This window comes from Drosophila willistoni (assembly GCF_018902025.1).
Source record: "Drosophila willistoni isolate 14030-0811.24 chromosome XL unlocalized genomic scaffold, UCI_dwil_1.1 Seg141, whole genome shotgun sequence".
Classification (NCBI taxonomy): domain Eukaryota; kingdom Metazoa; phylum Arthropoda; class Insecta; order Diptera; family Drosophilidae; genus Drosophila; species Drosophila willistoni.
Window position 1 is genome coordinate 3,355,052 of NW_025814052.1, and position 21,956 is coordinate 3,377,007.

Below are 21,956 nucleotides of genomic sequence, written 5' to 3' on the forward strand. Positions count from 1 at the left end.
TTATGTTGTTTAAATATTCTTTTTTTTCCGAAATTCTTTCCGTTTTGTTTTTTCAGCGCACTTGCCTTTTCGCCTGCGGCTTTTGTTACGTTTTTGGCTTATCAAAATTGATATTGTGTGTGAATGAGAATCAGAGTTACCGTACGAATATCTCTCACTCTCTCGCGCGGTCGCAGTCGCAGTGGGGCAAAGAGAGCAGCACTCTTCTACTCTCTTTTAAATAGTTGTTGCTATTTTGTATTAAGAGGGGAGGAAAAAAATTACATATATATTGTATATATATATATATATATGAGTGTGTGTAGAGAAATTAACTAAGTAAGCGGCGCGTTAACAACAAACTTCTGAACAAAAAACAAAAAAAAAGAATTGTGTTTTCTTATGAGAATCATTCACATACACAATCACACACACACACACACACACACATTGTACATGTAGAAAAAAACGAACGCCACACGCACACTCACTCACTCATACACACACACATACACGGGCTTTTGCTGCGTTCCCGATGATGATGATGATGACGAAGACGACGAAGAAGAGACAAAACGGAGTGTCACTTAATTGTTTTTTTTTTTTTTTATTTTTTTCCTTTTTTTGTTTTAACACTTGAAATTTTATCTATCTTCCTTTGGCCAAATAAACATCAATTTAGAAGCAAAAAAAAAAATGTATGAAATTTTTGTACAACAAGTTCCAACTGAAAAAAAGGTAATAGTTTTCAAATTCAAGGTTGAAAACAGAAAACAACCAGCACGCACACGCACAGGCACAGACACACACGCTTACAAGAGGATAGAATATTAATTTCCCGAATTTTATTTATTTCCAGTTAAACAAAAATTACTAACTACTAATTCTATTGTCGCTCTCTCTCAATTTGCAACAACGAATTAGAGGTTCTCGATATGTGTATCGATACGGTATGGATTATCGATATGTATTTTCGATACATTGATTGACTCCGTTATTAACGGAGTCATTGACAACTCTGGCAATGGATTCAGTATCGAGTTGGCTGGTCACACTGACACTTATCGATTAGCATCGTAGCGCCATTTACGAATTATCGAAGAAGTTTTGGAAACATACTAATCATGATTTCACGAAATTTTAATATAAACCTTCGAGAGGATATATCTTTTGTCGTATGTAATAGTTCTTTTCTCTTGCGGTTGTTTTTCTTATCGAAAATCTAGCGGATTTTTTAGCGGGCTGCAGAAAAAAAGCAATCTGGTAACGCTGGTAATGGCTGTCACATTTTTTGACAAGCGGAAGTGACCTGCTAGCTGCCGAATGACAGCAGAGTTCTTTTCGTTTGAAGATTTCTAAGCGAAAGTCGTGTTTTCTGTGCATCTCGCGTTTCGTGTCAAAAACCTAAGACTTAAAGTGAGTTCAAATAAAAATAACTGTGATAAACAATGCTATAATGTTAAACAAATTAATTAAATATCAAATATTATGAGAAAATTTAATGATTATTGAGATTTATTAAGATTTAAAAGCATTGTTTGTCACTGGCAATTTTTTTCCTGTTTTCTTTTTTTTTTTATTGTGTGCATTAACTGACAAATGGTTTCTTCGTTTATAATTGCAGCATGCGTTACGTGGCTGCATACTTGTTGGCTGTTCTCGGCGGTAAGGAAACCCCTGCCAATGGAGATTTGGAGAAAATCTTGAGCTCTGTGGGTATTGAGGTCGATTCCGAGCGTCTGACCAAGGTTATTAAGGAGCTCAGTGGCAAGAGCATCGATGACCTGATCAAGGAGGGTCGCGAGAAACTGTCCTCCATGCCTGTGGGTGGTGGCGGCGCCGCTGCTGCTGCTGCTCCAGCTGGTGGTGCTCCAGCTGCCGCTGCCGGTGGTGACAAGAAGGAGGCCAAGAAGGAGGAGAAGAAGGAAGAGTCCGAGTCTGAGGACGATGACATGGGCTTCGCTCTCTTCGAATAAGCCGACCACAAAACTTCTAACTACAAAAAGTGCTTAAACACACGCAGCGCAGTTTATAACTTTGTTCAAAGGTATGTTTTGATTCCTTGCCAACAATTGCTTGGAGAATCTAATTGGCCAATTTGTTTGTTTCATGATGAGCTAAAACTTTCACCATCTTTCGACTGATAAATATTGATGCTATATAAGTTTTTACCCTGATTACATCAATTGGCCATTAGAAGATTCATCCCCCTACCCCCTTAGTGGTACAAGATTTTTTTTTCCCTAGTAATTAACACGTTTTTTCTTCTCCTTTCTATTGCAGAGAACCAGTCATTTGTATGCTATAACTTAACATCTGCACAGTGGCACGGAAATCCTTTGAAATGTCGTTTCAAAATTTATTTTTACACCCAACGACAAAAATATAAGAAAAAACAAAAAAAAAACCAACAAAAAGTTCAAACATTTATTTCTATGAAATAAAAATCTGCAGTGTTTACACTTTGTATTCCACCAAAGTTTACATATTATGGGTAGAATTTACATATATAATACGTATAGATATCTTTTTTTTTCGAAGATGAACACCTCAAGTTGTATATATTTTTTTTTTCATTTAGTTTATTAATAAATCAACTGTGATTCTTAACCTTAATCCTACAACAACAAAACCATCCAAGTACATGATGGGGAAAACCAATCCGCAGGCTCTGCTGGCATAAAAGGAACACGTGGTTTTCATAAAAAGTTTTAGGCAATTTTTTTCCGATTCATTCTAGGCTATAGGAGAGAGGGGAGAGAAACATGAAATTAACTAAGGGAAATGTCTGCTCTCCTTTGGGGAGACAGTTTGGATAAAATTTTCAGGTTTTTTTCCTTTCACTTTCTTCAAATGGGTTGGAAAATGAAATGGAATATCTATGGTTATAGTTTACCCTATTGGGTATGTATTTTGATATAATTCCTGGAGAATTAAAAACTTTAACAACAAACTCTTAGACTTAAATCAATAGCCATAAAGGAAGTTTCTTTAGGGCTTCTCTGGCCCCTCCTCTACGATATAATCCTCTTGAGTATAGCGTAGTCGCTGTTCGTGTGATAGGATTTTAAGATTATCAAAGTCGCTGGAATATGAACTGTTGTTCGGTTGCCAATCATCCTGCTGTCGTCTATATTTCTTGCGTTCCGGCGTCGATTTTAGCTGGCGACGTTTAGCCAGGAACACTTCAAATTCACCGACATTTTGCGGGGGCTTTGAACTGGAATTGGTGCTGCTGGGGCAATTATCGGATGCAGGCGTGGTAGTGGCTTGTAGTGGTTGCTCCTGATGATGATGCTGCTCCCAGGCCTGTTTGGATTTACGCATTTTAGTTAGAATTTTGTCCATAATCAGACGATGATCGAGTCCCAAGACATCGTGCCGCATTTCAGGCATGACTCTCTCTGAGAGCTCTGTTGGTTTCACTGCCTCTTGACCATAGAATTCTCGCCGCAATGTCTGGGCTAAATCGTAGTTATCATTTAGCTCCTCCTCCTCATTGTCATCGCCTGCTCTTTTGGGCAGATTTAGAGTACGTAAAATGGCCTCCACCTGATCGAGATTGGTGCCCGTTTTATCGTGAACAAACTTAATTCTTGGCACTTCGCCCATGAGACGCAGTTGGGAGAGTTCATGTCTTAGTTGACCGCTGCAACGTTGGAGTTCTTTCTCGATCTCGATATCGCCGGCCAGCCAATAGACATTGATGCAAGAGAAATCGGGTGAGATTTTCACACGTGTCACTTGCAGACTGCGTCCCAAAATCGTTTCCGAAACTTGTCCCGAGGCCAGGAGATCGGTTATATGTGTCATGAAAAGCTTATTGAGCACAGCCATGCGGCGTGTATTGTGTTTGGAGCCGGGCGATAAGTTTGTGTTGCTTTTCCCAAATTGAGATGACTGAAAGGCCACACTGGGTGGTTGATAGCCGCTTGCAGAACTGGCTTCATGTCCAGGATACCAACGTTTCTTACTGCCAGCCAGCCGATTGCCGAATAGTTTTCCCAATATCTTGCTTTGTCGCGTTGCATTGCCGCCAGCACTACCTCCACCACCGCCCTTGCTGCGTTGTGGTTGTACAATAGCAGAGATTTGTTGTAATATCAATTGACGATTGCGTAACATTTGATTATTGTTTATATTCAGTATTCAGTAAATTCTATTATTTTGTTATGCTAATATTCGTTAATAGAGCTGGCAAAATCATTCGATGGATTTGAATTCGGCACATCGATAACGATTTGTTATCGTTGCTACGCCCACCAGTTTGTTATCGGTGTCTTTGTCCTGCACTAATTCGTATTAGAAATTCCCTTGTATTGTTATTTGTCTTTGTAAAAGAAAAATAAAATAGAGTCCCTAACGTACCAGCACTAGCCTAGCAGAATGAAGAAGAAGGTACAAACCGAAACCGCATTTTACCCGCAATTCGCAATTCCCTCATTGTTATTGTTATTGTTATCCTAGGTACTCCTGATGGGCAAAAGTGGCTCTGGAAAGACCAGCATGCGCTCCATTATATTTGCCAATTACATTGCCCGGGACACAACACGCCTTGGAGCAACAAGTAAATTACCCCTTATCACATAATTTACATTATGTATGTTCATTCATAACTGATAATCTCTCCACACTCTCTGGCAGTTGATGTCGAGCATTCACATGTCCGCTTTTTGGGCAATCTGGTATTAAATCTATGGGATTGCGGTGGCCAGGAAGGATTTATGAAACAATATTTTGGACAGCAACGCGACAATATCTTTCGCAATGTTGAAGTTCTTATCTATGTCTTCGATGTGGAGAGCCAGGAAATGGAACGTGATATACATTATTATCAAAGTTGCCTGGAGGCATTGCTCCAGAACTCGCAGGATGCGAAAATCTTTTGTCTGGTGCACAAAATGGATCTGGTGCCGGAAGAGCATCGTGATAATGTGTTCAAGCAACGAGAAAATGATCTCATAAGTCTATCCAAACCGGCTGGTGTTACATGCTTTCGTACTAGCATCTGGGATGAGACACTATACAAGTCTGTAGACTAACCACCAACACCCAAATCAATCCAATTTACTAATCAATTGCATAATTTTCTTTTGTTTTGCAGAGCCTGGTCTTCCATTGTCACCATGCTGATACCCAATGTAGCCGCTTTAGAGAATTCGGTAACACACTTTGCCAATGTGATTGAGGCCGATGAGGTCTTGCTTTTCGAAAAGGCCACCTTTCTGGTCATCTCTCATTGCCAGAGCAAAAAGAATCGGGACTCGCATCGCTTCGAAAAGGTGTCCAACATTATTAAACAATTCAAATTGAGCTGTTCCAAACTCGGTGCTAAATTCCAGTCCACCGAGGTGCGCAATAGTGCATTTGCCGCCTTCATTGATACCTTTACTAGCAATACCTATGTAATGGTTGTCATGTCCGATCCCACTTTGCCCTCGGAGGCAACTTTGGTTAACATTCGGAATGCCCGTAAATATTTCGAGGAATTGGAGAATCCAAATCATAATCACAAGTATCAATATTGAAATTGTTTACCGTTATGCCACATTTCCTTTTTTCAATATATTCTTTTATCCTCTTTTTTTTTTTTTTGCTTTCTTTGTTAATGTTTGTTGTCTTAGATTTGTAAGCGAAAACAAACGAAAAAAACAAAACAAAAATGTCATATATATTTTTAGCTCTTAAGATTATTTTTGTATATTATATAAAGTAAATAAAAAAGACCATTAAATATATAATAAGGAACTATGTTTGTTATTGAAATTCGACTTGTTAGTCCTTTAAGTAGTCTTTATTCAAGGAATTAATTTCGTTGTAATTGTAGCTGTAATTCGTAAGTTCAGTTATGGTTCGTTACACTCCTGAAGGATTTTCGTATTTATTGTCCATGAGCTCATCAAGTAGCTTCAAGATAATCCCATTATATTCTCCTATACACTCCTCTTTTCTTCTCCTCTCCACTTTCTTCTTTCAATGTAGGCAAATCAAATTATAATACACCTAGACCTCGCTTTGCGTCGTTTTGTTTTGCGTTTTTTCGAAGTTGCGTCGCTGCTTTATTAGTACTAATTTTCACTGTGCGTCGTTAAATTCTCGTTGTTGCGTTGTTTTGAGTTCGAGTGTTTAACTTTTTTTTTCTTAATCAGCCATTGTGGCAACGCCAATATCAACTTTTACCAACATTGCCTTTGAATTTTTGTCAGTTTTACGTTTTTCAACATTGACATCTAGCTTACCTACTTCTGTTTATAATTGCGTCGTGCTATCAAAACTCGGAGAAGGTTTAGTAGAAATGTTCGTAGAACAGAAGTTTTAAGGTATCCCAGGCGGTAGCTGTAAACATCAACTGCTACCAAGAAATTTATTTAAATTTACAAAAAAAAGCTATTCACCAAACTCTGGACAAATTTTTTGTGAACGAAGCAACTAAAAACTCATAAAGATAAATAATTGAATAGGTTATTTTGTTTAATGGAAGCAGTTTTTTTTTTAATGAATGAATGCAATAACATTTTTGTTTTTAAATGTTTACTTTGTTCAATTTTTCTTTCTAAAAATCAGTATTTTCATGGCCCGGGAACCTATCTTTGATCTTTCCATGGTTGCCTATAGAAAATCTTAATTCACTTTGCGTCGTTTCAGTTTGCGTCGTGTTTTTTTGGAACGTATCCCCAACGCAAAGCGAGGTCTAGGTGTATCTCGTATTAGATTTAGATTTGCCCATCCAAAAATTTTAATTTCTCTGGCAAACCTTTTTTTTACTGGAATTAATTAAACTTCATTTTCGTGACAAAACAAAAATGGGTTAAATAAAAATCCCTTTTTTATTTTTTTTTATATGGATACTAAACTTTGTTTAGCTTCTTTCTTTCCTATTTAAAACTTTCTTCTATTTGTTAATAACTTTTTTATTTGATGTCATTGCCTTTAAATCTTTTCTTAAAGTCTTCTTTGCAAATTTATTTTTTCCATTTTTTCTCGTTGTAATAAAATTTTTCTTCATATTATTTTTTTTTTGGATTTTATAAAACCTTTGATTCGATTCGATTCCAAATCCAGATTTCTATTCTCCTTTTCAGTGGCAAAATTGAAAATTATTTTCAAGTTTCAGTTTTTCCCCCTGTTTTAAATTTCAAGTATAATAAAAATATTTGAGCATTTCATTTTGTTTGCATTTTTATTTTATACATAAAATTAACTTTTATTTGCATCATAACATATTTTAAGATTTTGCCTTATCAATTGTTTTGTTTTTATATACTTTTGTTTTTCTTTTTTGTGTTTGTTGTTTTTTCTCTTTATAATTATAAGTTTCTTAAACTTAAGTGTTTTATATATATATATATATATATATATATAGCTATATAATCTGCAATTTTGCTGTTGTTCTTCTTGTTGTTGTTTGTGTTTAATACATAATACTTGCTTTTTGATAGAAATGTTTAACACATTTTTCTTGTTTTTCTTATTATTTTATTTCGTTTTTTGTTTTGTTTTTTACAAGTCGCAGCAGCGGCCATTCCAAAAAGAATTGTGAGAACAAAAAATTAGGAAAAAAAAACAACCTCAGTTTGTTTTATTTAATAGCAAGCTACTACTTAAGATTCTTGGCGTGTGTAAATATATATATATATGTATAGATTCTATACATATATTTTTTTTTGTTTTTTACAACTGCATTTTGTTTAAAAATATATATATATGTATGTATATATATGTTTGTGGTATGATTTTTTTAGTTTTAGACTTTGACTGGTTTTTTTTCTTTCATGTTTTTTGTTTCGTTTAACTATTGTAACAATTTTTGAGTTTAGATTAGTTTTAAATTACAATTTATTGTTGTTTTGTTTTCATTTTGTTTTTAGTTTTTGTTTTGTGTGTGTAAAATAAGCGTTTAAATCGCTTTAAGTTGTTGTTGTTGTTGTCGTTTTGTTTATTGCTCGGTTGATGTTAATATTTTTTTTTGTTTTGTTTTTTGTTTTCGTTTTTAAATTAATGTATATGGCTCACTATTTATTTTCAATGTATACGAGGTATTTGATTTGTTGTTGTTGTTGTTGTTTTTCTTTTCTTTTCTTTTTTTTCTTTTAAATAATCATTGCGCATTGCTTTTTTGTTGTTGTTGTTTTTGTGTGTTTTTTTGTTAGTTCTCAGAGATCATAACGAAAATATATAGTTTATGCGATAGACGACAGACATGGACACATATATAAACATAGATATATAGAAAATGTATTGTTAGAATCATTCTCACCCACATACACACACACTCACACACACACACACACACACACACACACAAACAGAAAGCAATTCTTGATTTGAGCGCGCATTTTTAAATTATGGCAACTTATGGAAAGAAACAATTTAAAAAACAAAAAAAAAAAACCTCTACAATTTCTTTTTAGACTTCTTGAATTAACAAAAAAAAAAACATAAAATACTATGACACATTTACAAAAAATTATTTATTTTATTTTATTTTATTTCATGGAAAAGTCTGAAATTCCATGGGAGGGTTGTTGTTATTGTTGTTGTTAACAATTAATTAAAAAATTACAAATTATAAATGCTTTTGTATAAAATATTCGTTCGCAGCAAACATTTAAAAAACAAAAAAAGAAAAGAAGTCTTTACTCCCCTCCCCCCTCGTCTTGCTAAGCAATTAGAGATTACACCACAATTATATATATAATATTGAAATTAAACTTAAATATTAAATCAATATTTAACCCTGCAGATCGTAAACTATCTACATGCCCAATGAAATATTAGGAAAAACTTTTCCAAAAGAATTGAAGAAAGTTATTTAAAAAAATTATGAAATTGCAATAAATTTTGAAGTGAAACATAAGAAGAACACACAAAACATGTTGGGACAAGTTCAAGTTTAGCCGGATAAAGTTATCCCTCGGATAACCGGATAACCAACATTTTACTGTCTATTTATTAGATTTTCATGTCTAATTCTTTAGAGTTTTTTTAAGCCAACAAATAAATTTTGGAATTTTTAAAATGTGTGTGTGTGTGTGTGTGTGTGTGTGTGTGTGTGTGTGTGTGTGTATGTGTATGAAGAGATTCGTCCTCCATGTGAATGGAAGGTTTGAAATATTATAAAAAAAAATTGGGCCCAACGACTCACTCACTCATTGACTCACTTTTTAGTCAGTTAACAAGCTCATTTACTCAGTAAACAAGTAAGTGACTAAAAAAGGAACAAATCCAGTGAAAATGCTCACTCCCTCACACTCACATAACTCATTAATGAGAGGAAAACATTTTGTGATTGATTGTGATTAGCAATTATTGATTTATAGTTAGACACACACACACACACACACACACACACACACACATTGCACTATATTCTCATTAGACGATATAAGAAAGAGACACTGATACAGAGAGAGAGAGAGATAGAAGGAGAGGAGAGATGGTTGGGCCGTCGTCTTGACTTTTTGTTCTGCAAGGTTTAAATAAAATTTCTAATTAATATATATTTAAAATTAATGACTTTTGCAGACGAGAACAAATGTTATAATATTAAATTAAATTAGGTCGAAATCGTAATTTATGTATGTATTGTTATATATATATCTATATATCTCTTACAAAACTTAACTACAAAATACAAAATTTGTTCAATCAATTTATAAGTTTTGTTTTCGAAAAAAAAATTGAAAAATGTATATAATAGGAAGTTTTGGGGACTTTTCTGTAAACTATATATGTATATATTACATATACATATGTATATGTATATTAAATGAAAAGTTGTTTGATGGTTTTTGTAATACTAAAATCTTAAAAGCGAATATATATATAAAAAATTAAGTGATAATTAATGGATAATAAGGTGGGATCGGGATTGGGCTTGTGTGTGTGTGTGTGTGTGAAATTGTGTGGATGTGGTGGAGGGAGGCAAAGAGTATTATTTTCATTTTTTTTTTTTTGGGTTTGCTTTAAAAGCTCAAAAACAAAGTTAAGAGTCTTTGAATGCTTAAACAATGAATAGATGTAGGAGGAGGAGGAGGAGGTGGTGGCAAGGGGGGGGGGGGGGTCAGTTTGGACCTACACTATATTTCTACTTGTCCGTAGATTTGAATTAAATTTTGGCTCACTCTCGATTCACATAATTTTTGCATTGTTTTTCGTGTTGTTGTTGTTGTTGTTCTTGGTAATTTTGTCCAATGTGGTTAGATTATATGCGCCTGCTGCTGTTCGCTCAACTTGAATGCCGCCGCATCGCTGAGCAAATGGAAAGGTACTCCAGCCGCAGTTGTGGCCATGTCCAATGCTGGTGAATTGGCCGCCGTTGCAACAGCCGCTGCTGCCGCTGCCGCAGCTGCTGTACTGGAATTTGTCAGCCTCTTGAGCTGTATGGCATCCAAGGGTAAATGGTGGCTGGAGGTGGTTGTTGTGGTGGTGCTACTGCTGCTGCTGCTGCTGGTGGTTGTATTGGGGCCACTGCCGCCTCCCAAAGGCGACGTCATGTTGCCAACTGTCGCATTTGCTGTTGAGATTGTGCCTATTACGCCCACACCCACGCCCCCACCACCACCGCCACCTGCATGGGAGGCACCACGTCCACGCTTTCGCTTAGGCAATATACCCTTACGGGCCATATAGAAGCGTATGGTGGATACGGGTATATTGAACATATTGCTAACCGTTTGAAATGTTTCACCCTTCGACACACATTTTGCTGCCTGGGCTAGCGAGGCTTCGGATCGGCGGACACGTTTATACGATGTATAACCATCGATGGAGCTATGCAAAAGTCCCCCGCCACCGTTGCCTCCTCCACTCCCCGATGTATTGGCTGATGTATCTAGATCGGTGTCAATGCTAAACGATAAGCCGCCAACGCTGCCCGCTCCGCCAGCAAAACTGCTATCATTGTCCTCATCATGGGCAGCCACATAATTGTGATCGTCTTCAATGGTGGAATCCAGGTGGTGTTGTTGTTGTTGTTGTTGCTGTTGTTGCAATTGCAATTGTTGTTGCTGCTGCTGCTGCAACTGTTGTTGTTGCATCGGAGATCTAAAAGTAAAAGAGAAAACCATTAGAAATCAATATATGTAAGGACATTAGCCAAACCTCCCGCCTTTTGGAGGATATCCTTCAATTGCTTCTAGCTAGTAGAAAGTGAATATTTCACTTAAATCTTTTGAAATTACAATTCTCGAATGGTTAGCCATGAAATCCTTTGCGACATTGTTTGCTAAATGTTTTCAAAATCAACTAAATTGAGCTTTCTATCCTACTACTTTCTTTATCCCATCTAGCACTTGGAAGTTTGTTTTAATCAATCAATAATTTTTAATCCCTTTTGTTGATTAACAAATGATTATTTTGATAAATAATTAAACAAAGACTCATAAATTACTCTTTCTAATGCCTAAAATCTGATTTGAATAACAAAATGTAAGACAATCGCAAAGTATGATTCAAAATATGACTCGAAAAGGATTTGAAACTGTTTAAAAGAAATTTTTATCCAAAGAAGTCGTAGTCATTAATGATCTTGAAATGAGACAAAAAGGATTCGAAAAAGATTCGTATGTGGTTAGAAGAATGTTCGATGGGTAACCTACTTTCTTTAATTCAATCTTTATCGTATAATATCGTATTAAATGATTCTTTTGTCGAGAGAAAATGATATCCTAGCTACGAATCCTTTTGATTAGTTTAGTTTAAACAGTTCTGACTCCTTTTATTGTGTCAGAATCGTTTCGTTTTGGAATCATATTTTACCCATTTAAGAGACAAAATAAGATCCAAAGCGATTCATTTTCAAGTCCTATTTAAATAAAGTAAGAAAATATAACCAAAGAACTCAAAATGGATTCATCGAGTCAAGTCTAACAAATGAAAAGTTTCGACTAACATTCGAATTTTTGCTCTAATTTAAGAGTGTGAGATTAACATATTGGACTCTAATGTTTTGTCCACACTCCCAAAAATTTAGCGGCTTGCAGCTCTCTTGGACTTGTATACAAACCTCGCCTGTTGCAGCAACAGTTGCTGCTGGGCATTGATCTTGTTATTATTGGCCATGGCATAATCGTCATAGTGTTCGCTATAGGCATTCCAGTTATTGGATGCTTCGTCAGCGGAATCATCTTCGGTTGGGGCATTTGAGTTGTTGGAAGCGGTTAGTGAGGCAGCAACAACGTTAGCAGCCAGTTGTTGTTGTTGCTGTTGCTGAAGCAATTGCAATGTGTTGCTGCCGTTTGTCTGTTGCTGGTGTTGCTGGCGTTGTCGTTGTTCTTTTTGCTGTTGCAGTAGCAACTGTTGCTGTTGTTGTTGCTGTTGCTGCTGCTGCTGCTGCTGTTGTTTGATTGACAATGCCGTTGTGCTTGTTGTTGTTGTCGATGTCGTTGAATTTGTGGCCGTATCATCGGTCTCGGCGCTATTCAAGCTACATGCCACAGCCATTGGCGTGGCAACTAACTCCGATTGGGATTGCGCCTGGACAATGGCCGCCGCTGCCGCCACAGCCGATGAGGCAGCCGCTGCCTCTTGCCGCATTTGTTGCAACTGTTTGTAATTGATTGCCGCCTCGCTGCCATATAGTCCACGGATGCGCAACTGTTCGGCGCATCGCAACAACTGGCCCAAACCAGCCTGGGTGACATTCACCTCGCCCTTGTACATGAAATCGACCAGTGCCTGGATTTCCCATAATTTGATTTCGCTGGGCAATATGATCACCGGATGCTTGCAGGGATTCTCGGCCAATATGGCCTCGAAGTATGTGGAGCAGGCGGCCAATACCAGACGATGACAATGCACCTGGTGTCCCTCACAGGCCAGGGTCACATCGACGAAACGCTGACCAGCCAATAGCTGGGGAAACGCAGCCCCGATGCTACCTAAATGGCTGTTCCACCGCACGCAAAACTCTTGGGTCGTTGCGGCGCTCATATCGTTGTCTCGTCCAGTTTCTGGTCCTGGTTCGAGTATCCTGCAGTCGTCGTCGTCGTCTCCGGGTCCGGCTCTGAGTCCGTGTCCTCCTTGACGTGGTCGGCACCCTAAATCGCCGTATTGCGTTACGTATTTCGTTGCCCTGCAGATGAAAAAATAAGAAATATCGAGCATTAGCTTCAACTGGTTCTAATTAAAGAAAGATATTCAATAAATATTAAGCATATAATCTCATCGCAGTATCTAAAGTGCCAACAACAAAAACCAACAACGTTTTTAACCAACTGGAAAATTGAACAATAATAATGATCGATTGAACATAAAAATAATAAAGAATTGATCATGATTTTGATGCTGATCAGAAATATAATACCTTTAGGAATACTTTGTACAATCTTTGAAGTAATCGGATCGAATAACTATAATCTGATAAACATTTTAAAAATTTTATTTAATTTTAGATCATATTTTAGAAACATTTTAAAACACAATTTTTAGGCACCGCGCCAGGTATAGTCTTCTAGCCCTAGGGCATTCCCATTTCTCTAAATCCAGCCCTGATAAGAATATTTTAGACGAATTGAAAAAATTTCTCTCAATCTCTCAAGGATCTTCTATTGTATAATAAGGATATTATATGTATTATATATATTATATATATAATATGATCTATAGGTGGCGGTAGTGTGCCTAACACCTTGAACCCAATAAAATCACATCTCTTAGATCATTATTTCAACTAAATTTGATATGATAATAGATATTCATTTATTTTTTGATGTTGTATTGTATATCTATTATGTGTGGCGCCACCTAGGTGGACACTCGAGGAAATCCTTTCGTCTAGATCGGCGATTAACATCTTAAAGGATTGCATGACCATTTCAAGGACATATCCTTCTCTCTTTTGCTGACTCCCTCACTCACACATTTATACACTTTTATTTAAACAATTTATATAGTTACCCCTTATTGTTAATAAATTTAAGCAGAAATACAATCAATCACTGCGTTTATTTGTTGTTGCTCTATCCTTTAGTCTTGTACGTGCGTGCGTGTGTGAGTGTGTGTGTGCTGTAAGTAATTCCAGTTTGATAAGTTTGTTTTATTTCTTAATAAAATGCTTCTTCTTCCTTTGTTATATGCGCAAAAATGTGGCGCGTACGTACTGTAAATGTATGTGTGTCTGTGTGTGTATGTGTATCTCCTTTTTGCAACCAAAATGTGACGCAAATACGAAAAAACAACAACAAATAATTATTTAATTTTTACATTCTCCAGACTCCTGAATTTTTTTTAGCTTCTGTTTCTATCTTTTGTGTGTGTGTCTTGTTTCTTTCCCATTAAACAAACGCTAAAAGACAAAGAATATTTATGCAAAAAGTAAAATAATAAAAGAAAACAGCAGCAGCAACAACAACAACAAACGCTTGCCGAAGCAGCAGCAACAACAACAACGCGCAAGAGCATCAAGAAGAAGAAGAAAACAAAGAACAAGACAACGCAGGCGGCAGGCATCACAAGCTAAATGGTCATGAGTGGCGAGAGAGAAAGAGAGAGCGAGACAGAGAGATGGGGTTTGCATGGGGAGCACAAAATGTGCTGCCAGAGCACAGAAATTTTAAGCAAAAGTAACAATAAGAGCGGCAGCACCAACAGTAGGAAGCAGCGGCAGCAGCAGCCAAGGCAAAGCAAGGAAAACAACACCAAAATAACAACAAAAAAAATGCACAAACACAAACGTAGACGAGTGGAGGGAGAGGACAGCAAAAAGAGAGAGAGAGAGGAGCGAGCCTAAAATGCGCGCGCACCATCCGTTTTTGTTTGGCAAGGAAGCATTGCCCGAAAGGTTGGCCTCACAGTGGTATAAAACCATCAAATAAAAACAAACATTGACCAATTTCAATTATACTATTTTATTTATTAAGTTATTTCTAAACCACATTAATGAATTAAAAACTAAAAAAAAAAGTTATTTTCGAAGAAGAATTGTCACCTCTGATGAGGACCCACGGTGCAAAACTATAAACCACAGACACGAACAAAAGACGAAAAGCAAAAATAAAGCGACAGAGAGAGAGAGAGAACCAAAGCGAGATCGAGAAAGAGAAATGCGAATAGGACAAGAAATGTCCCAATTGGATATTTGGTTCGATGGCTAGCCTGTCTGACCGTTACAATTTGAATTTATCCTTCTTTAGTCTTAAAAGAGAGAGAGAGAAAAAAGGCAAAAACAAAACAAATAAATATCATAGCGAGGGAGAAATAAAAATAAAGCCAAAAAGGAAACAAAAGACAACACGGAGTGCAACAACAAAGAGAAAAGACCGACCAACCGACTGACTGTAACACAAAAATAGCATTAAAAAAAAAATTGTTGTTTTTATTCGTGCAACCAGCAAGGTAAAAGCGGTACAGCAGAAGAAAAGGAAACACGATTGTGCAGGAGAAACATAGTGTTTGTGTGTGTAACGGTGGTGGAGGAACGGGGAGCAGTAGCGAGGTTGAAATATTTTCTGCAAAAATTGCTTTAACAATTTTTTGATGCTATAAATAATTGGGGGTTGGAAACATGCTTCGATTTTAGAGTTACCACATGTACGAATGAAATGCATATGTATACATATAGTACATATACATATGTGTGTATGTATGTATGTAAGTGTGTTTATATTGTATGAAAGATCCCATCTAGATAAACCAAGAATGAAAAAATAAAAATTACTTCCAAAGATAACTTGCAAATCGTAATGCCAAGTCGACCCATCTTTGTACACTTTGTTGTCAATTTCAGGCAAAACTTTAACATTTCCTTTTGGCTAACTAAAATTAAGAATGGAACTTAATAAAAACTATTAGGAATTTGAGCGAGGAAAGTAAGGACACTCCTTAGTTCATGACTTCAGAAGGAAGGATAACGGTCCCGTGGTCCTAAGTACATATATATGTATAATGGGATCGGCATTAAACCGCAAGTGATAACGAAATGTCTCTTATTTTAGCGTTAAAGCATTGCATACTTATCGGCATTGCCAAGATAAAATCAAAAGGATATAATGCAAAAAATTACATGATTAGAGAAACATACATACATATGTATGTATGTATGTATGTAAATTCAAAATAAACACAAATGTTTTACACCCCCCCGAACTTTCCTCTCTCTCTCGCTGTCATTCATGCAAACAAGCAAGTAAAACCGTTACAAAATTATTAATCAACATTTGTGGTAGAGCATTTGCAAAACGGGGAAGAGGACTTTCAGCTGGAAAAACAAATACACGAATGAAAACGAAAGGAAACGACAAAAGCAAAAGCAAAAATGCAATCCAATAAGAACAAAAAAAAACAACAACAACGCTGCAGGAGAGCACATCACAGTGAGAGAGACAGAAAGAGAGAAATAGCAAGAGCTGAGCCAGAGAGCGAAAATAAAGTAAAAGGAAACAAACACAAAAAGGAGAAACAGACGAAGCAGCGGTAGACACAGCAGCAGAGTTGCTTTATTTTATACAAATGTACATATATGTATGTGTGTGTGTGTGCGAAAAATAAATCAGAAAAAAACCCAACTTAAATAAATAAGAAGCCGACACTGCTAAGAGAATTGAAATACAATAAATATGCGAAATATCGGATTGGCGGGGGTTGCAATATTATTTGAATATCAAATAGTTTAAACAAAAGGATAAGCACACATACATACATAGACATGTATGTATGTATTTGTGTGCGTTTGTGCAAATGTATTACCTTTATGCTTTTTAATATGTACGCTATTGTCAGGGCTTTTAAATGCTGCTGCTGTTGCGTCGCGCCCCCGCCTGCTTCGCCTTCCTCTGGCTGGCCAGCGCGCTCCTCTCCTCCTTGGCGTTGGTCCTTTCGCTCTGCCCTCCCCCGTCAACGCACTATCCACAGCAACGTCGTCGGCGACGTTGAAGTTCGTTTTTTTGTTGTTTAACAAAACACACACAACACACACACATCGGCTTTAGCTTTTGTATATGTTGTAAGCTATCGATTTTTCGCACAATAAAACACACTTTAAATGTTTAAAATCCGATTCAATTTTAAATACAGCGCGGTTTTTTTGTTGCTCTCTCTCTATAAATCACAGGAAAAAAAAACAAAACCAAAAAAAAAAACACACATCTGAGGGTAAACTAAAACGCTGGCTTTGCTTTTGTTTGCTGAACTCTCGGCTTGTCTCTTTTATCCTGTTTCTTTCTTTCCTTCTTTTTTTTTTTCTTCGCTTATTTCAATAAACAATAGAACAAATAAAATTGCCCATAAGACTAAATCATTCAATTCGCGTGTTTCTCACATTACGGCTTGCTCTTTGCAAGTTTTCTCAAATATATATATACAATTAGCAATTGTGATTAATGCAACTCATTGGCTTTTCGCTTGTCTTTTATGCGGTTATGCTCGTTCAGCTTTTTCTGTAGGTTTTATTTCAAAAATTTTAAATCGTACAATTGAAAGTATAATTTTACATTACGAGTGCTGCCAACTTCATTTAGGGATAGCGAATTTTTAAAATAAAAACGCGTTAGTATTTCTTGAGCAAGCGCTAGGCCATTACTCATTATTGCGTGAGCGAAAGTAACGGTTAATTGTATTTAAATTAAATTTCAAAGGCCGGCCTAATTCGATATCTTGAGCAAAAGTTTATTATTTAGCTATAATTCACGCATATATTTGATTTTCTAGTAAACTGTTTTATGTATTTGATAAACAATATTTTCCGATATGTATTTAGTTTGGGGGAAATTACGTGACAAAAATATCTAAATATAGGACAAGTGGTCTTAAAAAAACAACTTTAACTTTAAAACAAATACATGCAAATATAAAATTCACATATTTAAATAAATCATTAAAATGTAAATAAATTTTTATGTTCAAGTTCGATAGACATGAATTACAGTATATTCTTGCAGTATATGTGGTATTTTGTGGTAATGAGCAAAAATGGAGTATTTTTTGAATTTACCATCAACGGTTACACCATGCAACCATAGTATTTTAGTATTTTTGTCATACTTAAAAACAAAATAAAGAAATCGTGTCGGAACTAGACAAACATTTTTCGGATCTAGCAAAACAAACACATATATATAGAGATAGATATATATATATATATTGTGCATGATAGATATCCCAAAGGTTGTGTGTATGTGATATTTTGGGGGAACAAAGAAATTTTTGGGACTAAAGGAAAGGAGTGGCCCCCAAGCTGCAGCAGGAAGTGGTGGCAAAGTGCTGGTGGTGGAGATGGATGACTATGACATCGATATCGATTTGGATTTCGTACAATTGAGCCGGCAGCAGTTGCTGCAACGCTACACAAATGCAGTGCGCCAACTGAGACGAATTGCCGAAATAAACTATGGAGTGCGACCACTGAGCTTCGACAACTATGTGATCTATCAATATTTCCGTCAACAGACGCAGCTGAATAGCGGCGGTAGGGGTGGCAGCGGCAGCGGCCATCCCATGATGGCCTATTTGAGATTGCAGGTGCTCCATCATTTTCTGGATCGTCGGCGACAAATTCTATGCTGGTTATTCTATCTAACATTGATGTCCCTGTGTGTGGTGGCCTATCGGTATGAGACATCCAGCCGATCGGAGGATCGTGTTGTCCCATCTATGGTCTATCCGGGAATGAGAATGTGGCGTCGCATGACAATGCCGTTAATACAACGCTTTCCCCGGCTCACCGAGCTCTACGATGAGTCCTGTCTGATGGGTAATCCCTTCTTTCAGGTGGAGGATCTCAATTGTGGCCCGTGCGCCAATGTGGAGAGCGTATGGTTTAAAGAGAACGAAAGTGACAGCGTTCCGTCGTCACCGGATGCCGATCATTTGCCCTTTGCCTTCCGAAGTCAACAAAATGCCATCGATATAAGTGATTTCTATAATATATATGCCAATAACCATAAGATCTTCCAACGTGATGCTTATCGTGTACATTCCACCAATAAGGGTGTACACAATCTTGAGGATCTCTTTGGTCAGTTCAATACCAGTGGCTGGTCACAGCAGGCTCACAATATATGGCGTTGCAATCGGATGCTGCCTGCCCGTTTATTGCGTCCCTTCTTCGCTCGTCCCACACAATTGCCCAGCATGGGCGTGGCCCTGGAGCGATATGTGACCATTGATACGGCATTGGCGCCATCGTATACCCTACCCGAAACGGAATGCCCCAATGTCTATGTCCATCAGGCGGTCGGTTCACGTTTCATCATCTTGCGGCCGACCAGCGAATGTCGTCATCGTTGCCGTACTCTCTCCATGCGTTTGCCGCCATCATTTGTCCGTAAGTACAGATCGATGATCAGTTTGTTTATCTCTTTACCCTATACTACTACAACAAACCATTTTCCTCATTGCAGTCAGCTATAATTGGTTGTATTGGAAACCGGTCTCGGCCCCAGATCCTATATCCGAAAATCTATCAATCAGTCTGATTGGCTCCTATTGCTAAGGAACCAAGAAAAAACTGAAACCGAAAACGTAAAAATGCAGAAACTGAAAAACATATTGCTCACTTTTAAGTTTCGTAGATTTATGTATATATCACTCAAACTTATACACCATTTATATATGTATGTATATACATACGATCATGCCAAAATTTTAACTAACGAATTTCTTTTTGTTGTTCCTTCCTGTTTTTGCCCTTAAGACAAAAAGCTTTCCAAATTTTAATGAAATTACCAAGTAATATTCCATTCAAAATGGTCAACACATACTATATACCTACATATATATATATTTTCTGATTTACGATTTTATTATAGTTTTTAAGCTCTATATTTTTTTTTTTTGTTCTTGCTCCTAAATGCATCTCAAAAAGAAATAACAAAAACTAAAAGAAAACTCCCTTAACAAATGGGACGGGGCGCTAAAATCACAAAACTAAATTCAAAATAGTCATGATGATATACATATTAAGCTCAAGATTTACAATTTACCAACTATGATCTCAAAATTTGTTAAAGATTCTAAAAGGTTATACCATATACATAGAATACCATTTACTGGAACAATCTTGTTAAAAACTTGAAAGTATTTACACAAATTGTGAGGAATATATATATACATACATATATATTCTGCTAAAATTTGGTCAATTTGTACGAAAGTTTCTATTAAGAGAGAAAGAGAGAGTGGATTGAATCTTTAAGTATAATCCATTTAAAAATTGTTAAAAATTAATATTTGTTACAATGACTAGTCTGAAAACTAAAGAAAACAAAAAAATATTGACATGATTTTCAAAATAAAAAAAAAAGTTCAAGAGATTAACGCCCCCTTCTCTTAGCAAACCAAAATGACTCCCCCCCCCAAAAAAAAAATAATAATAAGAGAGAGAAAAGAAAGAACCTATGCGAGAGGTCAAATCGACAATTGTGATAGATATAGTTGAGGGGTAAAAAACCCCTCAAAAAATGGATATATATTATGATTCTATATATCGTGACCAAAAAAAGAACGTATAGACTTTGTAAAACTCTCAATCTCTTTGCTTTTTTCATTTACACTATGTCGCAAAGATCATTAATTTTGATTTGTGTTCTATAACCATTTTGCATTTATACACATGTATATATACATACATATATATGTATATATATATATATATATCGATCGATATACGATATTCAGTTTTAAGTTAACAAGAAACAATGAGAAATGTATTGTAAATATTCATTGCCAGTTTTTGAGTTTTGACAAAACACACAACATTAAAGTTTTATTAACATATATAAATTATAAGTGTTTGGATTTACAGTGGACCCCCGCTTTCTATTTGGCATCGCCTTGATTCTTCCTAAGGGCATCAAAATAGGAACCAGTCATTAGATCTTTTTGCTCAATTTCAAATGTTTTGGTAAGTTCATCGGCTATTACTTGACCCTCCTCTAGGGTCTGTTCGGGTCTCAGGCATACTTCGAATTCCATGTAATAACCCAAATCCTTGACATCATCCAAGTGAATGCGCGTCTGTCCATGGATGAATAGAAGTCTCTCTTTGGCCAGCACTCCAAGTGTTCCATTCGATTGGGCGAGTATTTTCTCTAGCACGGCTGGTTCATCCACTTCGATTTTATTGAATTTCGAGAGTTTGGGTCCCGCCACATCGGGTCGATCATAGAAAACCAATTGGGAACGAGCCGGCGCTTGAAGGTAACGCAATTTCAGTCGTCCACCCTGTGGCGAATTGAAAAAAACATCTCGCTGCACAATCAAGGCACCCTGGCTATCGCCCGTCAACTTGCGAGCAATGTCCAAGCGTCTCTCGAAGTCCTCCGAGCCGCCAGGAATGCGGGCCTTAATCTCAACATTACGCTGATCCGCTGGCACAGCTCCCGCTCCCAGTTGAATTCCCGGCTCGCACATGGTGGTTAAGCTTCTGATGAAATTGCTATAGCTATCGATAAGTTTCGAATACAATCGCGCCATTCGAATGCTGCTACCAAGGATGCCAGAAAGTAATAAAAAATGTTTCACAGCCAGAGTGACCAGATACATTTTTTGTATTTTGAACGCAATATTTTTATTTGTTTTGAAGGGTAACACGAAAAAAATAAATTAGTAATTCACATTTATTTGCAGTAAATTATGACAAATTGGAAATGAAACCAAATTGGATAATCGGAATGCGAATATGAATTGTTTAACTTTTATTAAAAGTAAAATGAATAAATATTTTCTTTGGCAGTTTTTTGGGCGGTTTTTTCAAAATTAAAAAAGGAAATGTCTTCAAAATGAAAACAAAAATTGTTAAATGTAAAAAATTATAAGAGATAATTGCAATTCTAATTTACATTCATATGCACATGACTTGAATTCTTGCAAATGTCTTGATTCCCACACACGAATTAAAAATGTATTTCATTTTAATTTGAAAAGTGGATAATTGTGGAAAAGTATACTCATTATAGTCGAAGTATACTATATACATATAAATGCACCCTACCATTATAGCGAATCAATAATGAGAAGAAGAAGAATACTACAGCGGTATT

At 36.4% G+C, this 21,956-nt stretch overlaps 6 protein-coding genes, 1 long non-coding RNA gene and 1 other non-coding gene across 9 annotated transcripts; 4 read left to right on the top strand and 4 right to left on the bottom strand.

Moving 5' to 3' along the window:
- Positions 1-8: 8 nt before the first annotated feature.
- Positions 9-913, bottom strand: LOC124460427. Its single transcript, XR_006954331.1, has 3 exons — positions 796-913; positions 493-706; positions 9-230 (listed from the first exon to the last, which is right to left on the bottom strand). It is a non-coding gene; the product is annotated as an uncharacterized LOC124460427 (long non-coding RNA).
- A 390-nt stretch (positions 914-1,303) lies between these two features.
- Positions 1,304-2,448, top strand: LOC6649241 (60S acidic ribosomal protein P2). Its single transcript, XM_002071191.4, has 3 exons — positions 1,304-1,395; positions 1,604-2,026; positions 2,263-2,448. Exon 2 carries the CDS (start codon positions 1,605-1,607, stop codon positions 1,953-1,955), a length of 351 nt encoding a protein of 116 aa, XP_002071227.1. The 5' UTR covers positions 1,304-1,395; position 1,604; the 3' UTR covers positions 1,956-2,026; positions 2,263-2,448.
- LOC111519336 lies at positions 2,084-2,163 on the top strand. Its single transcript, XR_002724327.1, has one exon. It is a non-coding gene; the product is annotated as a small nucleolar RNA Me28S-Am982 (small nucleolar RNA).
- Positions 2,449-2,859: 411 nt separating the features above from the next.
- LOC6649242 (putative ribosome-binding factor A, mitochondrial) lies at positions 2,860-4,176 on the bottom strand. Its single transcript, XM_002071192.4, has one exon. It carries the CDS (start codon positions 4,102-4,104, stop codon positions 2,971-2,973), a length of 1,134 nt encoding a protein of 377 aa, XP_002071228.1. The 5' UTR covers positions 4,105-4,176; the 3' UTR covers positions 2,860-2,970.
- Positions 4,177-4,257: 81 nt separating this feature from the next.
- Positions 4,258-5,560, top strand: LOC6649243 (ras-related GTP-binding protein A). The gene is made up of 4 exons (XM_002071193.4): positions 4,258-4,377; positions 4,447-4,546; positions 4,624-5,008; positions 5,084-5,560. The coding sequence occupies exons 1-4, from the start codon at positions 4,366-4,368 to the stop codon at positions 5,505-5,507; spliced, it is 921 nt and encodes a 306-aa protein (XP_002071229.1). The 5' UTR covers positions 4,258-4,365; the 3' UTR covers positions 5,508-5,560.
- A 4,090-nt stretch (positions 5,561-9,650) lies between these two features.
- On the bottom strand, positions 9,651-17,000 carry LOC6649244 (protein bric-a-brac 1). 2 transcript variants are annotated; one of them, XM_002071194.4, is made up of 3 exons: positions 16,666-17,000; positions 11,987-13,054; positions 9,651-11,025 (listed from the first exon to the last, which is right to left on the bottom strand). In XM_002071194.4, the coding sequence occupies exons 2-3, from the start codon at positions 12,910-12,912 to the stop codon at positions 10,179-10,181; spliced, it is 1,773 nt and encodes a 590-aa protein (XP_002071230.1). In that variant the 5' UTR covers positions 12,913-13,054; positions 16,666-17,000; the 3' UTR covers positions 9,651-10,178. The 2 variants fall into 2 exon arrangements, with proteins under 2 accessions (XP_002071230.1, XP_046867242.1); XM_047011286.1 differs by lacking the exon at positions 16,666-17,000 and adding an exon at positions 13,879-13,943.
- Positions 17,001-17,944: 944 nt separating this feature from the next.
- Positions 17,945-19,633, top strand: LOC6649245. The gene is made up of 2 exons (XM_002071195.4): positions 17,945-19,240; positions 19,317-19,633. The coding sequence occupies exons 1-2, from the start codon at positions 18,190-18,192 to the stop codon at positions 19,406-19,408; spliced, it is 1,143 nt and encodes a 380-aa protein (XP_002071231.1). The 5' UTR covers positions 17,945-18,189; the 3' UTR covers positions 19,409-19,633.
- Positions 19,634-20,620: 987 nt separating this feature from the next.
- On the bottom strand, positions 20,621-21,398 carry LOC6649246. Its single transcript, XM_002071196.4, has one exon. The coding sequence runs from the start codon at positions 21,388-21,390 to the stop codon at positions 20,734-20,736; it is 657 nt and encodes a 218-aa protein (XP_002071232.2). The 5' UTR covers positions 21,391-21,398; the 3' UTR covers positions 20,621-20,733.
- Positions 21,399-21,956: the final 558 nt, after the last annotated feature.

Coding starts and splice junctions, on each gene's coding strand:
- LOC6649241 (XM_002071191.4), top strand. CDS start 1,605: ATGCGTTACGTGGCTGCATACTTGTTGGCTGTTCTCGGCGGTAAGGAA.
- LOC6649242 (XM_002071192.4), bottom strand. CDS start 4,104: ATGTTACGCAATCGTCAATTGATATTACAACAAATCTCTGCTATTGTA.
- LOC6649243 (XM_002071193.4), top strand. Junction 4,547..4,623: donor AACACGCCTTGGAGCAACAA/GTAAATTACCCC, acceptor ACTCTCTGGCAG/TTGATGTCGAGCATTCACAT. Junction 5,009..5,083: donor TGGGATGAGACACTATACAA/GTCTGTAGACTA, acceptor TTTGTTTTGCAG/AGCCTGGTCTTCCATTGTCA.
- LOC6649244 (XM_002071194.4), bottom strand. CDS start 12,912: ATGAGCGCCGCAACGACCCAAGAGTTTTGCGTGCGGTGGAACAGCCAT. Junction 11,026..11,986: donor CTGTTGCTGCAACAGGCGAG/GTTTGTATACAA, acceptor TTTTACTTTTAG/ATCTCCGATGCAACAACAAC.
- LOC6649245 (XM_002071195.4), top strand. CDS start 18,190: ATGGATGACTATGACATCGATATCGATTTGGATTTCGTACAATTGAGC. Junction 19,241..19,316: donor TTTGCCGCCATCATTTGTCC/GTAAGTACAGAT, acceptor TCCTCATTGCAG/TCAGCTATAATTGGTTGTAT.
- LOC6649246 (XM_002071196.4), bottom strand. CDS start 21,390: ATGGCGCGATTGTATTCGAAACTTATCGATAGCTATAGCAATTTCATC.